General features: G+C 43.6%; 1 protein-coding gene across 4 annotated transcripts in view; it reads left to right on the top strand.

Annotated features, from left to right (window-relative positions):
* Positions 1-16869, top strand: part of CCDC141 (coiled-coil domain containing 141) — a 101128-nt gene that overhangs the window by 23478 nt on the left and 60781 nt on the right. For all 4 annotated transcript variants that reach the window (XM_075286070.1, XM_075286067.1, XM_075286069.1 and 1 more), the window contains exons 3-6: positions 2246-2437; positions 3660-3762; positions 7045-7298; positions 11434-11553. In XM_075286070.1, the coding sequence (XP_075142171.1) occupies positions 2246-2437; positions 3660-3762; positions 7045-7298; positions 11434-11553 (669 nt within the window). The remainder of the gene's footprint in view (positions 1-2245; positions 2438-3659; positions 3763-7044; positions 7299-11433; positions 11554-16869) is intronic.

Genomic DNA, 16869 nt, shown 5'->3' with positions numbered 1-16869 from the left:
TTTAGGATTATACTAAGCCGCAGACATAGGTTTACCCCACATTGAACTTCTTAAAAATGAAACTAAGATGGTGCAGTTGTGCTTTTTTTCCAGTTTTCAAGTACATTTTATGGATTATTAAATGGTATCATTATGAAATACTATTTGTCCAGCAAAAACGAACTCCCATAACTCAATGAACAGAAAAAAGGTAATAGATTTTAGAAAGGCAAAAAAAACAATAAACCATACGAAAAATGCATTGTGCTTGCACACAATGTCTAAGGAGCGCTATCGGAGATCCTTCTTCCCAACCGCGGTCAGGCTGTACAATCAACATCAGGCTAAGCGAGGATCACTCCGCACAGAGAACTAAAGGATCCTGAAGTCTTTCTTTTCTTATTAGTTGCTATGACTCCTAGTATCTTTTCTATCTGCTATGAGCTTGTATGTGTTCGTTCTTGTATTATCCATGCTTCTGTAACACACTGAATTTCCCCATGGTGGGACTATTAAAGGATTCTCTTATATACTATATATATTACGAAAATAATCCTTTATGAGCGGCAGTGGAGAACTACATTTTTCTACCATTAGCACCTTTTGAGCCATCTCTATTCTGTTTAGACTCCTGGACTAAAAAATGTACCCACGACACCCCCAGCCCATGATTTCTCATTACGTTTTAGATTTTCTTTTAGCACAGTTTTCCCCATTACATTATCTAAACCTTTTGTTAGAAAAAAAAAAAAAAAAAGTGCCCCCCTTCCCCAGTTATGCCCCATCTTTGCCTGCATCACTCCTTAGCTATCAGTGATTCACATAAGACAATGATTTGGAAAGGCAAAAATTCATTTTTGCTATATAATCCCAGTAATGTGCAGAATAGAAGTCTCAATTACTGCAAAAATGACAGGATTTAGCAATTCATCAGGAAAATCCGGCATCATTGAGAATCCAGAGAAATCCCCCAGTCCTCCGCCAGCTGCCGAGGAGTCAGTCTTATTTTTAACTTGATCAGAGTGTTATTGCAGCCATTCTGTTATCTGCGGTCACCACATTCTTCATATATCTTGTGCAAGCTCTGTTACTTGTCACAGTAAAGGCCATGATGATTACATTAGTGCTATGTAGTGTCTGTAACATAGCTATGTGGAATATTGATGGCTTGGCACAACACACCATTACTGGCTGTGAAAATCAAACTCTTCAGCGTTAAGCCTGCTGATAAATAATGGGAGACTTTTACCATGTGGTTAGCTCATTGTTATGTTACAGGGAAACTACCTTAGGGCTTTCCAGGGAGGGGGGGGGGGGGTCAGAAAGGTTTAGTATAAGTAGACAATGGGTTAAATAAATAAATAAAAGACCACACATACTTCACTATGGTCAGTGACTAGCTTAGCCAGGCATTTCCTATGTGTCAAGAGGGACCACTAAATATCAGTGGGGGTCTTGGGCTTCATGGGATTGGCGAAGAATCACTTCTCTAATTATAATCTATTCTATCTACCATTTACATTTACTTGGGCAATACCCAAAGCAGATTGCTAATCCCTATCGATCAGCTGTAGCCTGCGGGTGTGTAATCTGGCGTGCAGCCATTGGTCTTCAGGAGAGTGTGACAATGAGGAAGAGCTCTTTGCCAACACTTCCTTTCCACCATGACTGTCGCACTTCTTCTCCAGCTGGCCCATGCAGAGCAGCTGCCTAGAAACTCCAGTGCAATATCTGAAATGGTGCTGACTTTTGGGACCCTCTTAGGGTCCATGACTTGGTAGGACTTCTACCTCTGCACCCCTATTGGTGGCCATTTAGATCAATGGTTGTTCTTATTATAATGCAGGAATGGCTCAAGTCCCTCAGAGACATTCGTAGTTGCTTTCCATTTTGGGTCATAGAGGAAAGTCCTTATAAGGGACCACAAAAAAACCTATGACATCCAGGCAAGTTCTTCATAAAAGAACCCCTTTGGCACAAAGCATGTATGAGGTCTATAGGCTGACTGAATGATACACATGTAGTATGTGGCTCTCATACAGGAACATCAGATATCTGATTCCTAGAGTACCCATATTGTACTAAACAGGTCTAAGTTCCTTGAGGAGCACCAGGACCTTCTTCAATCATAGGAGTGAGGACACTTACCAATATCTATAATTTTTCTTTTGAGTGTAAGTTTTGTTAGATTCTAACTAGAATTCCTCTTTTTATCATTTTCAACTTGTAAATTATTTTTTTTTTTTACCTTTCTTTTTCTGTGTAGGCTTTGGAGGACCATGTATGGGATTTGTTATGTGAAGCAGATAAGACAGCAGAAGAAAATAAAGACCAAAGTCAAGTATATGACGCAATGGCATTGACCCTTAAGGATGCATGGGACGCTCTCATCCTCGTGCTGGAGAAAAGGAGAGATTTATTGCAGATGACGGCCGAGTTCTTCGACTTTGCACTACAGGTTTGTGCTTGACCACTTTTCATCATGAAACTTAATAAAGCCACCATATTACATTTATAAAAGGTCCTCTAGTGCACAAGAAAAGTCTGAAAACTGATGAAATCTCTAACACATATGTTACAAATGATCGTATGACGTTATAGGCCATAGATCAATAAATAATCAAGATGCTCACAATGGTAGTGTGAACCTACCCTAAGAAAATGGCTGAGCGGACTTTTCTCTGCAGACTTTCTGCTTCCATTAGACCTATAGGTAAACCACCAGCATTTCTGTAGGTATAATTGACATGCTGAAATTTCCAAAAACACAAGGGTTTTGGAAATTGAAGCATTTCCACTGCAGGAATCTCCCTGCGAGGTGTGGATGGGATTCAATTTGCGGTTTTTGCCACAACGTTTTGACACATGGGGCCCCAGTCTAAAGGAGCTCTACAATGGTCCAACCCAGCCTGCACCATAACTGGATTCCTTGCCTGATACTAGTTTGAAGTTCTATATTTTTGAGAAGATTTTATGGTGTAAATTCACCAATATCAGCAGGTAGTATCAGCATGTATCTCATGCAACAATATATATAATGCATCTAATATGTAAAACTCAATTAGGGTAGAATTTACGCAAGATAAAAATTTTCTGTACATTTTATTCCTGCTCATCAATAAAGTTGAGCCGATCTTGAGATTTCAGGATTGATTTTAAAATCCGATTTCCAATCATTTTCCGGCCGATCCAGATTGTGAAATTTGCTCGATCGCCGATCGGAAGTTGATCTTTTCCGATGCGGATCGCTCAACCTAGTCAATGCTTCTCTATGGGAAAAGTCACTTTTGGGGTTGAGCCGATCTTGAGATTTCAGGATCGATTTCAAAATCCAATTTCCGATCATTTTCCAGCCGATCACGTTTGTGAAATTTGCTCGATTGCCCATCAGGATCCGATCTTTTCCGATCCCGATCGCTCAACCCTACTCATCAATTAATAATATTGTTCTGCGTAATAGTAATTTGCCCACCAGGGGGCACTGTGATAATAGCCTTGTGCTGCATTTACATTGTCTTGGAAGATAACACATAGTATATATAGAGTAGGATTGTAAACTCTAAAATTTAGGAAGTTTTCTGATCTTGGAGAGCTATTAACGTATAACATAATTCTGAATTTATTAGTTCTTACCATGAACAGGAAAATTATTTTGAAAAGTGTTTTTCCTTTGCTTTTAGTTCTCTGCAGCCATTGATAATGCAGAGACATTTCTTCAGAACACACTCGATACTGAGGAGTCCATTACAGAATATCTGCAACAGCTTCAGCAGCATTCAAAGGGTAAGCAATAGATATCATGGTGACGCACTTCTAGTATTAAACTACTGGGTACATTGCATGTGCCTCAAATTTGCCAGGACAGCCCAAATTTTGGAAGCCAACCACAGCAAATTAAGATATGTTGTGGCCTGAAAATGGGCATGGATTACAAAACACTTCCCGAAAGTGGCTGGTCCCATTTAGTTTAGTTGTGAGCCCAGTCCAGGGATGGGACTATGTCCCTATTTTCCCAACATAGAATGTGTTACATGTGCATGTTTTTTGATACCAGGGATGTTGCAGAGGTACACAATATTGAGGTATAGCTTCTAGAGGAGAATTCAGAGAAAGACAAAACTATATACGAGCACATAAAACATAGTGGGCAGTGCACTCCAGTGTATGAAGTCCATGCACATGGCATAGCAGTGTACATGAGGCTTTATATCCGGGGAAGTAACAGGGAATATAGAGGGGGAGAGGGAATATATATATATCACCCAGAGAGGGTCATGGCCTGGTCACCACCCGTAGACCGGGCCATGAACTGTAAACAGCACTAACAAGGGGTTAACCCTTGTAGTGCTGCAGAGCTGGGCACCTGCAAGACTCGGAAATCCTAGTCATGCCGGGCCTGCGCCCACTTCTTTTAGCTACGGCCCTCACTAAAACGGCCCATTAACCCATTAATGGCCTGGCCCATTAGGTTTATTCTATGGCGTAAGGTTTGCAGCTGTCAGACTTCCCTTTTTGTGTTTATCCAGTTTCCAATCAGGAATCAGATACAATTCAGACAGTCCCCAAACCATCATGATATCTATAATCAGAACATACACTCACCGGCCACTTTATTAGGTACACCTGTCCAACTGCTCGTTAACACTTAATTTCTAATCAGCCAATGACATGGCGGCAACTAAGTGCATTTAGGCATGTAGACATGGTCAAGACAATCTCCTGCAGTTCAAACCGAGCATCAGTATGGGGAAGAAAGGTGATTTGAGTGCCTTTGAACGTGGCATGGTTGTTGGTGCCAGAAGGGCTGGTCTGAGTATTTCAGAAACTGCTGATCTACTGGGATTTTCACGCACAACCATCTCTAGGGTTTACAGAGAATGGTCCAAAAAAGAAAAAACATCCAGTGAGCGGCAGTTCTGTGGGCGGAAATGCGTTGTTGATGCCAGAGGTCAGAGGAGAATGGCCAGACTGGTTCGAGCTGATAGAAAGGCAACAGTGACTCAAATAGCCACCCGTTACAACCAAGGTAGCCAGAAGAGCATCTCTGAACGCACAGTACGTCGAACTTTGAGGCAGATGGGCTACAGCAGCAGAAGACCACACCGGGTGCCACTCCTTTCAGCTAAGAACAGGAAACTGAGGCTACAATTTGCACAAGCTCATTGAAATTGGACAATTGAAGATTGGAAAAATGTTGCCTGGTCTGATGAGTCTCGATTTCTGCTGCGACATTCGGATGGTAGGGTCAGAATTTGGCGTCAACAACATGAAAGCATGGATCCATCCTGCCTTGTATCAACGGTTCAGGCTGGTGGTGGTGGTGTCATGGTGTGGGGAATATTTTCTTGGCACTCTTTGGGCCCCTTGGTACCAATTGAGCATCGTTGCAACGCCAAAGCCTACCTGAGTATTGTTGCTGACCATGTCCATCCCTTATTGACCACAATGTACCCAACATCTGATGGCTACTTTCAGCAGGATAATGCGCCATGTCATAAAGCTGGAATCATCTCAGACTGGTTTCTTGAACATGACAATGAGTTCACTGTACTCCAATGGCCTCCACAGTCACCAGATCTCAATCCAATAGAGCATCTTTGGGATGTGGTGGAACGGGAGATTCGCATCATGGATGTGCAGCCGACAAATCTGCGGCAACTGTGTGATGCCATCATGTCAGTATGGACCAAAATCTCTGAGGAATGCTTCCAGCACCTTGTTGAATCTATGCCACGAAGAACTGAGGCAGTTCTGAAGGCAAAAGGGGGTCCAACCCGTTACTAGCATGGTGTACCTAATAAAGTGGCCGGTGAGTGTATATAGTATATGCTTGACGTGCAGTGAAGCAAGATTCACTGTCTGTAACTTCATCAGGTGAACACGCATGTACCAAAGCTGATGGCCATTAGTCATCATTTTCGACAAATGGACAGTTTTGATACATTCAGGTTCAGAACCCCAAACTCGAGCCTTATAATGTCATACTGATGGTTGGCCCAATCCCAATGACAGGTTTCCTTAAGGGCTAGTTCACACGGGGCTCCACGTGAACACATTCCGTCGCAGCTGCCACAATGGGATGCCGATACAGTGCACCCGAATCCCATCGTGTCTTTACGCTCCGGATTAAGCCCAAATGAATGGGCCTAGGCCGGAGAGTAGTGTCGCGAGGCGGACACTGCGGCACAATCAGCTGCGGAATCCGCCTGAAGAAAGGGCATCTTGCTTCTTTTTTGCGTGGATGGGAACAAACCGCTAGTGCGAAAAAAAAAAAAATGCTAGCGGTCTACACAGACCTCTATTGTGAGGGGGCAGATTTTGAGGTGGATTCGGCGTCAAAATCCGGCTTCTTTTGCCCAGTGTGAACTAGCCCTTACAGAGGATCTTTCTCTACTTCCATCTGTTAATAGCTGCTGCTCTACTGATTCCGGCACAGTTGGAATTTTTTCCTCTAGCCCTCACCGTTCTTAGACATACTAATATAATAACTATGTTCTCTACCGTCAGGTGGGCTGTGTCAGGCAGGCACAGACAAGGGGGCATGATCAAGAGCTTTCTTACACTGTCCAATCAAATCCGGACAGTGTCAGCTCTTTGTCTGCTGCCTGACCCCACCCACTTGACAATAGAGAGCCTACTTAGCATATCAGACACCAAAACTAACTGCACTGATTGCTTAGAAATGATGGGCAATAGAAAAAAATTCCAGCTTCATAGGAATTAAAGGATGCACAGAAGTGGATGAGGTCTCGTAAAAAAAAGCTCATGTCCCTAGATCTGCACTGATAAATCCCCACTCATTACAAAACTACACAGATATGTCATTCAGGTGTCTGGGAAAGCGGCATGAGAACCCTTGTAGAATTTTTGAGAAACAGATTCAATTAGGAAGCAACTGGATAGAATATTTAACAGAATTAATAAGGAGAACCCAATTACATATCCTTTGCGATAATATGTGTGTGTATTTATATATATATATATATATACACACACACACACATACATTTTTTATTTATTTATTTTTATTATTTCACTGACCTATATCCACATTGACTGTTTCAGCTCTCCTGGCACGGTCTTTGGCATTACTAAATAAAAGCCAGGAATTGACTGAATTCATACAGCAATTTACATCTCACCAGCCAGTGGCAAATTGTGACACGATGAAAGGCGCCCATAGCAGCTGCTCCAAGGTGGAGGGACTACTGGAATCACTACAGGACAGGAGACGGCAGCTGGACAAGCAGATGAGGCAACGCCGACAAAGGCTGGAGCAGGTCTTACACGTTAGTCAGTGGCACCAACAGGAAGACAAGGTAACACGGGGAGAAAATAAACTGAACACCTGCTCGTCCAGGTCACAGCTGCAGAGTTGGTGTCAGAGCACAAGGCTACTGAATGTTTCCCCATCTGTGGGGCCGTCACCTCCCTGCACAGTGCCACATCACAGGCCTGTAAAGGCTCGCCATCTGGTGTGCCCGTGTGCTTGGCCTACAGCTCTTGGCATGACACATAATACATAGGATTTTCAGGACACTTAATACGCATTGTAAGATAATAGAGAAAATATCATTCTGATTATCCTATTAAAAAAATGCCATGATTTCTCTATTATGTCATGAACACTCATTGTGTATTGTGTGTATAGGTATGTTCTGTTATTACATATAGGAGGGAATGGGATTTCCCTCTTTGCAACAATCTGCCATTAACCAGAACAGACAGCGGCTTTAAAGACCTTCTACTTATTCCAATAAGTCAGGCTAGGTTCACACTTGCGCAGGGCTCTCTGTTGAACAGGTTTGCCAGGGAACACGAATGATGTAGAGCCAGTCTGCTAAAACAGTGGTTACCTGCAGACCCCCTAGACCAGTGGTTCTCAACCTTTCTAATGCCGTGACCCCACAATACAGTTCCTCATGTTGCGGTGACCCCATTCAGTTTGGAACACGCGTCCATAACGGCGTGCATTCCAGCTGAATAGCGCTGCTGCAGACAGTAGCGTGGCTTCTCAGTGGCTAAAGCTATCGGAAATATGTATTTTCTGATGGCTTTAGGCATACCTCCCAACTTTTGAAGATTAGAAAGAGGGATAAGATATGCAGCGTGCGCATCGCGCCGCGGCGAATTTAGCTCCGCCCACTATTATGTTGACTCCGCCCATTCTCATTAATTTTTCATGTGCTCCCTCACAGTATAATCCTCCTACAGTCACCCGGACATTATATGTCCCCTTGCCAGCTCTCCCCCAGTTTCATATAACCCCTTCATCTGCCCCCAGTTTCATGTCCCCCCATCTCTTCCCCCAGTTTCATGTCCCCACCTCTGCCCCCAGTATCATGCCGTACCCCCCTTCATCTGCCTCAGTTTCATGTCCCCCTCTCCATCTCTGCCCCCAGTTTCATGTCCCCCCATCTCTGCCCCCAGTTTCATGTCCCCCCATCTCTGCCCCCAGTTTCATGTCCCCCCATCTCTGCCCCCAGTTTCATGTCCCCCACCTCTGCCCCCAGTTTCATGCCGTACCCCCCTTCATCTGCCCACAGTTTCATGTCCCCCCATCTCTTCCCTCAGTTTCCCGTCCCATCTGTTCCCCAGTTTCATGTTCCCCCATCTCTGCCTAGAGCTTCATGTCCCTCCATCTCTGCCCCCAGTGTCATGCCATCCCCCTCTTCATCTGCCCAGAGTTTCATGTCCCTCCATCTCTGCTCCCAGTGTCATGCTGTTCCCCCCCTTCATCTGCCCCTTCATTATGTTCCGCCTTAATGTTTAAAACAAAAAAAACCTCTTATACTCACCTTCCAACGCTCCCCCGCCGCTCTCTCTGCAGTCTCGCCCACTCATATAGTTGTAGCCGCGATGTGACGTCATCACATCGCGGCTACACATACTGAAGCCGCAGCACAGCGTTAAAGCAGGAGCTGGCTGTGACAGCTCCTGCTTTAATCGCCTGTGTGTTCAACTCATCGGCGTCCTCCGGGAGCCGATAAGTTGAAACCGGGACATACCTCCCACCGACTGGGACGGTTGGGAGGTATGCTTTAGGTGACCCCTGTGTTTTGGTCGTTTGACCCCCGTCGGGGTCGCGATCCACAGGTTGAGAACCGCTGCCCTAGACTATAATGAGGTCTGCCGGGAGTCTGTAGGTTTCTGCTGTTCTTAAACTGAAATGCAGAAACTCCAATGCAGATGAGAATCTCGCCTCAAGCTCTTTGCATCAATTGATAGACTTTGGTCCACTGATTCTATAACAGTTGGAATTTTTTCCCTAGTCCCCATCATTCCTGAGCAATCAGTGCTGTTAAGGTATGTTCACACAGCGGAAACCTTTTCCACCGTTTTAACTCTCCAAGTGGTGGGATGCCAATGCAGTGCACTGGCATTCTGTTGCGGCAACCTGCTCTTGATTTAGGCTCATTCATAATCAGAACTGATTCTCGCACCACAGACGCCGCGGTTGAGTCAGCCATGGGAAGAAGGGGCATGACGCCTCCCTTTCCCGCTAGTGGAAAAAACCTTTAGCAGGAAAAAAAAAGTGGCTCTCATTGAAATGAATGAGAGACTTTCTCACAGGCAGATTCCACGTCAATCTCCGCCCGCAAAAAACTCCATGTGAACTAGCCCATAGGAGGGCAGTGTCAGACAGAAGCATACAAGGGGTTTGATGCTGAAGCCTGACACTGGCTGCCACTGATCGGAGCTCCAAGTCATGTCCCCTGCCTGACACTGCCCTGCTTGACATTACAGAGCTTAAATAGCACTAAAACTAACTGTGGTTGTTGATCAGAAATAGTGGGGATAGGAGAAAAAATTCCATATGTGCTGGAATCAGTGAAGCCACACACATTAAATGCTAAGAACTAGAATTGGTGGAAGCAGTGAAAGGTCTTCATGCTGAGCCAAGTCCATGCAGCACAAACTCATCTGCACTGCAGGGTTTTCAACACCGTATGCCTTGGATTTTCACTACAGCTTGCTTTTCCCATCCCTTAGTTGAACTTGATGGACATATGTCTTTTTTCAACCGTACTAACTATGTAACCTTGGCAATTGAAGGTTCGAAAGCATGAGAACAATCTGCATCTCAGTTGCCCCATTGAACACGAGTTGCCCTTTTGTCATATTTTTATTTATTATTTTTTATGCTTTTATTTGAAAAGCATGTAACAGGAATAGATAAATCCTCTAACATGACTAATGCAATGATACCCAAGTACCTTCATCAATGTGAAGGGAAGTTCAGTATAGGCAAGTAAGGTAGGGAAAGGGGGCAGAGTACTTGGAGCACAGGAAATAATCTCTTAGAGGAAGGGGGGGGGGTATTTTTAATATATGCTTACTGTGCAAGTGACATGCCATTTGTTCACTAGCATAGGTTATCAATATGTGATTGGTGGGGGTCCGAAACCTGGGCCCCCAAAGATCATCTGTTTGAAGAGGCCACAGCATTTGGGCAAGTGCAGTGGCCTCTTCACCAATACCAAGCACAGTCCCATGGTAGCTGTGTTTGAAATTCCAGCTCAGCCCCATTAAGTTGAGCAGCCGCTGTTTCATTTGATCTCATTGGCACAGGGAAGTGAGCGCCGCAACCTTTTCAAGCAGGTGATCTGTCAGGGTGTTGGATGATATATTGGTGACCTATTGTAGGGATAGGCCATCGATATGCAATTCCCAGAAAACCTCCTTATTCATAGAAGCTTCATGACAGGCCACATTGTCAGGATACGATATTATTGCCATGCTGGCACTGCAGTACCCTGCACATAACTGGCATGTTATCCGTAAGCAGATCACTGTCACATAACTGCGGCAGGTAGCGGAGAATCAGACACTGGAAATTTACAGAATGACACGATTCTGTAGGAAGAACAGCTGCTATTCAATCCAGCAGCTTGAAGTAAAGGCCTACAGGGCACGCGGCAAACAAGTCCCTCTGCCAAAATGGAGACTGGACCGACTTCATCATTGTTTTCTAATCTAGGTTCATCTGTGATAAGATATCGGTGCCAGCGTGCCAATGTGGTAGGGAAAAAGCAGAAGATAATTGTCACTAATATAATATATTGCCATTTTGCCGCTTTGCTAATATGATATAATTATACATGGCAGGGAGTTTAATTATAATGATTATTTCTACTAATATTATTTTAGTATTGGTATTATTCTGGTCATAGACAGACGAATGATCAGTCGCTCTTGATACGGGGGTGGTAGAGATAGTTTAAAGGTCTGTCACAATCCGGGTCCTTAGTGGTGATGTAATAATAGGACCATAGCCTGCGGGACCCACAAACGTAAAGTCTTTAGGGCCTCTTCAGACAAATTATATATTACCGACAGAAATCCTGACCCTGGGATGGATCTAATGAAGACCTAACCGTACTATCTTAATCCATACTCTGTATTGCTGAATGGACTAGTCATGAGTAATAACATAATTTACTTTTATCGTAGGTTACGTCTTGGCTGAAGAAGCAGATAGACTTATATCTGGTGGATGTCCAGTTGGGGGCATCACTGACAGAAAATGAGGAGCTACTGCTTAAACACAGGCAGCTTGTACTCGACTCCAAGGTAATGTCACAGTACACTAAAATCGTATGGCCCTTACCCTTTGAATGTTACATAATGGGCCCCAGTAATTGTAGGATAGCCCCCCCCCCCCCCCATTTGCAGATAAAAAAAAAATCCCTTTATCTGGCCTCCAAATAGTATAACACCCCTTTTTTTTTATCCCCCACATAGCATACAACCCCTTTTTTGGGGGGCTCCCACACAGTATATAATCCCCTATCTTGGGCCCCACACAGTGATATATTAGGCCGCTACCTATTGTATTATTCCAATAGATAGCAGCCAGTAATTTACTCACCCATCCACCTCAGACCACCCTATGGAGGATACATGCCCCCCTGTCTGGGACCTCGCAGGATCCCTGCCATAAGAAAATTATTAGAAATAGAAAATAAAATTTTCAGCTCACCATATAAGTTAAATAAAGTCCTCAATCCTGTGTGGACTCAAACCAGTGGTGAATACAAAAACCTTTGGTAAAAATTCCGCTCCAACCAGGCAGGCTCCAAATCGACTCCAATATATAAAAATAAAATTTTACTTTTATTGTTTTCCATAACAAGTAAAAAGTTACATCATAACTCAGAAGTTTAGTTGCATAATACTACGCGTTTCGGTACACATGCCATGAGGAAGGTACATGTGTACCGAAACACATAGCTTTATGCAACTAATCTTCTGAGTTACGATGTAACTTTTTATTTGTTATGAACAACAATAAAAGTTAAATTTTATTTTTATATACTGGAGTAGTTTTGGATTCTTCCTGGTTCGAGCGGAATTTTTACCAAAGGTTTTTATAAGAAAATTATTGTTGGGTTTTTAAACAAGAAAGTACAATAGAAAGTATTCATGGTCATATCCATTGGTAGCTGATCAAGACAAAAGACTGTCACCACTAAGGGAGCATTCACACTGCCGCTGCTGTTTGCCCCGGGGTATCTGTGGTAAACTCCGGGGACACCGGACAGCAGACAGCTTGCAAGCGGTTGGATTTAAAACCCATTCATTTGAATCAGTTTTCAAAGGTGACCGCCCGTGAGCGTTTTCGGCCTCTCCGCCTCCTGTCCGTTTTTTTTCCGTGGACACAAAGTCCTTAGTGTAGAATTTTGTGTCCGCAGAAAAAGAAAAAAAACGGACCAGGCGCAGAGGCCGAAAACGCTCACGGGCGGTCACCTTTGAAAACCCACTCAAATTAATGGGTTTTAAAGTCGGCAACTCTCAAGCAGGGCGGACAGCAGCAGCAGTGTGAACTCCACTTAAGATGGTTAAAGGAGAACAGTGCAAAGTTTGTAAAAAAAAATTTAATTTGTAAAAATGTATAATTTTAAGTTTCCATTGTCCATAAATGTAAATATGACTATATTCCTGGGACTACCCCTGACAATAGTCAGATCTATGATCAGTGCTCAACAGCAGGTTACACCACATTTGTTCCACAATAAAATCTACTATCCACAGCCTAGGTGATAAATGTGTAGTCGCTGGGGACCCCACCTGATCACTAGAAGTGTCTAAGAGGTAGACAAAATATCATGTGATTTACTCTGCGGCCCCATAGAGAGTCAGGACACATGAGTGAACAGCACGCCAAGTTTGGGGCCCCTAATCTATTGAATGGTGAGAGTCCCAAAGGACTATACATTTATCACCTATCCTGTAGATATCTGCTATTCAGTACACATGCACACTCGGCTCAAGTGGATTGGGATTGGCACAGTTGCCTGCACCTTGTTACGTCTGACATCTCAGGACTCAATGCTGTGTATTCTCCTCTAGACTACAGACAGTTACAGCTTCCATGAATCCGATCATGTGTAGTTTCCTGAGCAGTGGGATAGCTGCCGGCCCCCTGATGCTAAAAATATTGCTGATATTAGTGTGCTCACAAGGAGGTAGAAGACAGCTGTTACCCAAATTGCTGCCACTCCAGAAGACTAGCAGCAGAATAGAAGTGTCCAGGCCAGATACAGGAGATACAGCTAGTAAGGGAATTGCTTCTTCTATAATACTCTATTCTCAGAGTACAGTTTGTGAGCTCTTCACTTCAAAGGTAGCAGATACTGATGCTGCAATGGGGCCCAACAACCAAAGTGGCTCATTTCTACTGATACCTAAGATGCAATTAATGATAATTATGGATACTATCCCTATACTGTGGCATTGCTGTGTGCACTATCCCAATACGGTGACATCACTGTGGGCATTATCCCAATACTGTGAAATCACTGTAGGCATTATCCCTATACTGTGAAATCACTGTGTGTATTATCCGTGTACTGTGATATCACTGAGGACATTATCCCTATACTGTGGCATCAGAATGTATATTATCCCTATACTGTGACATCTCTTTGTACATTATCCATATACTGTGATATCACTGTGGACATTATCCCTATACTGTGACATCTCTTTGTACATTATCCTTGTACAGTGACATTGCTATGTGCATTATCTCTGTACGGACACATCACTGTGTACATTATCCATAGTGAAAAAAAAAAAAAAAGAAAATGAAAAAACTCACCAGTTGTTAATAACTTAAAGGGGTGGTCACGTTATGGACACTTCTGTCCTCTGGATATGGGAAAGCATTTGATAGTCGGGTTCCCTAGTGTTCAGGAGAACAGGGGATTGAAACTCCCCTTAAAGCTGCCTTGTGAATGAAATGTCAGTGGGCTTGTGTGACCAGTGCTCCATTGACTTCTATTAGTTTGCCAGGACTGTAATCTCCCTCAGCATCTGTAGCCCCATGGAGGCAAATGAAACAACGGCCACTCAATTGCACTGGTGCTGCATTCATGAGGAGGCGTTTGGAAATACTTACAATCCCTCATCCTTCTTATCACTAGGGGAGTCAGCGACTGGGCCCCCCAGTAAATGGACACCTATCCCATATCCACAAGGGGATGCATGTCTATAGTGGCATAACTGCTTTAACATTCATCAGGCATATGCAAGTTTTCATGGAACCTATTTAACAAACAAAAGGGAAAAACAAAGGGATTTTTTGAAGATGCGGGTGGAGCCAGGCTAAATGTCAGACGTGAAGTGTTCTTATAGACTATTCTAGGCTAAGGCTCCACGTTGCGGAAATACGGCTTTTTTTTTTTTTTTTGCACATTTTATTGCGGGTTTTTTTGAGCCAAACATTGACCAAAAGGTAGAAGTATTACCCATTCCTTTTGTAGCCATTCTTGGCTTTGGCTCAAAAAAACACCACAAAATCTGTAACAAATAAAGCAACTTCGCACTTCATCCACGTAGCAAAAAAGTGCTCCAGATAAAACTGCAGCTACAAAGAACTGCGTTTTTTCCCGCAGCACTTGTTACAGAAATTCCAGAGTTTTCCTCTGCAGACCTTCCATTATACCTATAGGAAAACTGCTAGCATTTCAATAGGTATAATTGACCCGCTGCAATTTCCAAAACCATTGCGGTATTGAAAATCACAGCATGTCCACTGCGCATATTTTTCCGCAAGGTGTGGATGGTTTTGCAGTGACAGTCAGTGTAAAAAGATGAGCATTTTTCCTCCATTTACTCCACATTGTGCCCTGGCGCAAAAGATGATTTTGTTTATCACTCGTTTAAAGAGTTCTGTCGGCTTTCCCGATCTGTGCTCCGGGTGAAGAACTAGCGGTGCCGGTACCGTAGCTCTTTACAGTCAGAAGGGTGTTTCTGACACTCTGTCATGAACGTCCTTCTGTACAAGCAGCGCCAATAGCGCTGTACTGTGTGAGCGGGGAGGAACACCCCCTCTATCTGCTCACAGTGCTCGTCCATAGACGAGTATTATCAGGAGGGGAGGGGACGTTCCTCCCTGGTCTCAGAGCACAGCTCTATTAGCGCTGCTTGTACAGAAGGACGGGCCTGACAGAGTGTCAGAAACACCCTTCTGACTGTGAAGAGCTACGGTACTGGGACCACTAGCTCTTCACCTGGGGCACAGATCAGGAAAGCCGACAGTGTATTGAATTCAGCGCACTGTTGGCTTCCCAGCAGTATATGGAACTGCCTGTGCCCCAAACCATGAAAGGTCCTCTTTAAGCCAATAACAGCCAAGGGCTAACTGCCACACATCCCATCCACACATTGTAGGGGAAAAAAAAAGTGAACGCATTTTTGTAAATCACAGCCTGTCAATTATACCTATGGGAACACAGGAGTTTTACAAATAGGGTTAAACATGCAGCTTGCTAGGTGGGGGTTTAGCCATAGGAGATGATAAATCTGCCCCAATGTCATCAGCCAAGCCAATACAGGAGGATGGAAGTCGTGTGTGGGAATAAATGAAGCAGCGTCAGTTTGCGCCGCACAATATTTTCCAGGAGTTGTAAACCTAATTCACACACATATTCAGTTTAGCCCCAGTAAAAGCCTGAGTATTCTCACATGACAAATTTAAGAACACAAGAAGTATCTAAATATTACATCAATAAAGCGATGAATGGAATAACTTCTCAATGTGTGGTTGCTGGAGGCGAAATCCATTTCATTGATGCCTGCCTGCAAGCCCAGACGGTGTGCCAGTACTGCCATCTATTGGCAGCCTTGTGCATTTCTTCTTTTAAAATATCCCTGTCTATCCCTGTATTCATTTTTTATGGAATTTTAAAACTTGTACATGTATTTTAAAGCATTCACCCGTCCTATAGAAATACATTTCATTTGTCCGGGTTGTCTTCCGCTTTATCCAGTTACTATTACATTACTATTTATTTTTCTTTTATATCACTTATACTTATCTGTACACTTTGCTCTTGGTGAATATTTATTCTGAAAATATATGCCATAGGCACCTATACACCTGATGAAGGCCAACACTGATTAATGATTAGCAGGAGTCCAGCACCCAGGCCCCATGCAGATCAGCTGCTTGAAGCGATAGCAGCACCACCTAAGCACCGATCTGCTCCCCAGGCCATGTGACGTCACATTCATTGGTCCAATTCAAATCAATAGGGCTGAGATTCAATACAAAAAGTCACTTGTACAGTGTTGTGCTTGGTTTTCTGAAGAGAGACTACAGCTCTAACACAAACAGCTGATCAGAAGGAGTCTTGGTGTCTGATCTCCACTAACTTTCAGGGTCATCAATTGATAAGTCTGGAAAACCTTTCTAAAGTGGAGCTCCAGTTAGGACTCTGACAAGGCTTAGGATAGGTCATCAATATCAGATTGTTGTGGGTATGACACCTGCCACCCCACCAACCAGCTGTTTGAAGCATTGCAGCTCAGTCCCAGTCACTTGAATAGGACTGAGCTGTAAACATGTCATGTGAGAAATAAGCATGATGTAATTGGCCTGTA

Source organism: Leptodactylus fuscus, chromosome 8, assembly GCF_031893055.1.
Source record: "Leptodactylus fuscus isolate aLepFus1 chromosome 8, aLepFus1.hap2, whole genome shotgun sequence".
Lineage (NCBI taxonomy): Eukaryota > Metazoa > Chordata > Amphibia > Anura > Leptodactylidae > Leptodactylus > Leptodactylus fuscus.
The sequence above is the reverse complement of the archived record's forward strand: the minus strand, read 5'-3'. Positions and strand labels throughout refer to the sequence as shown.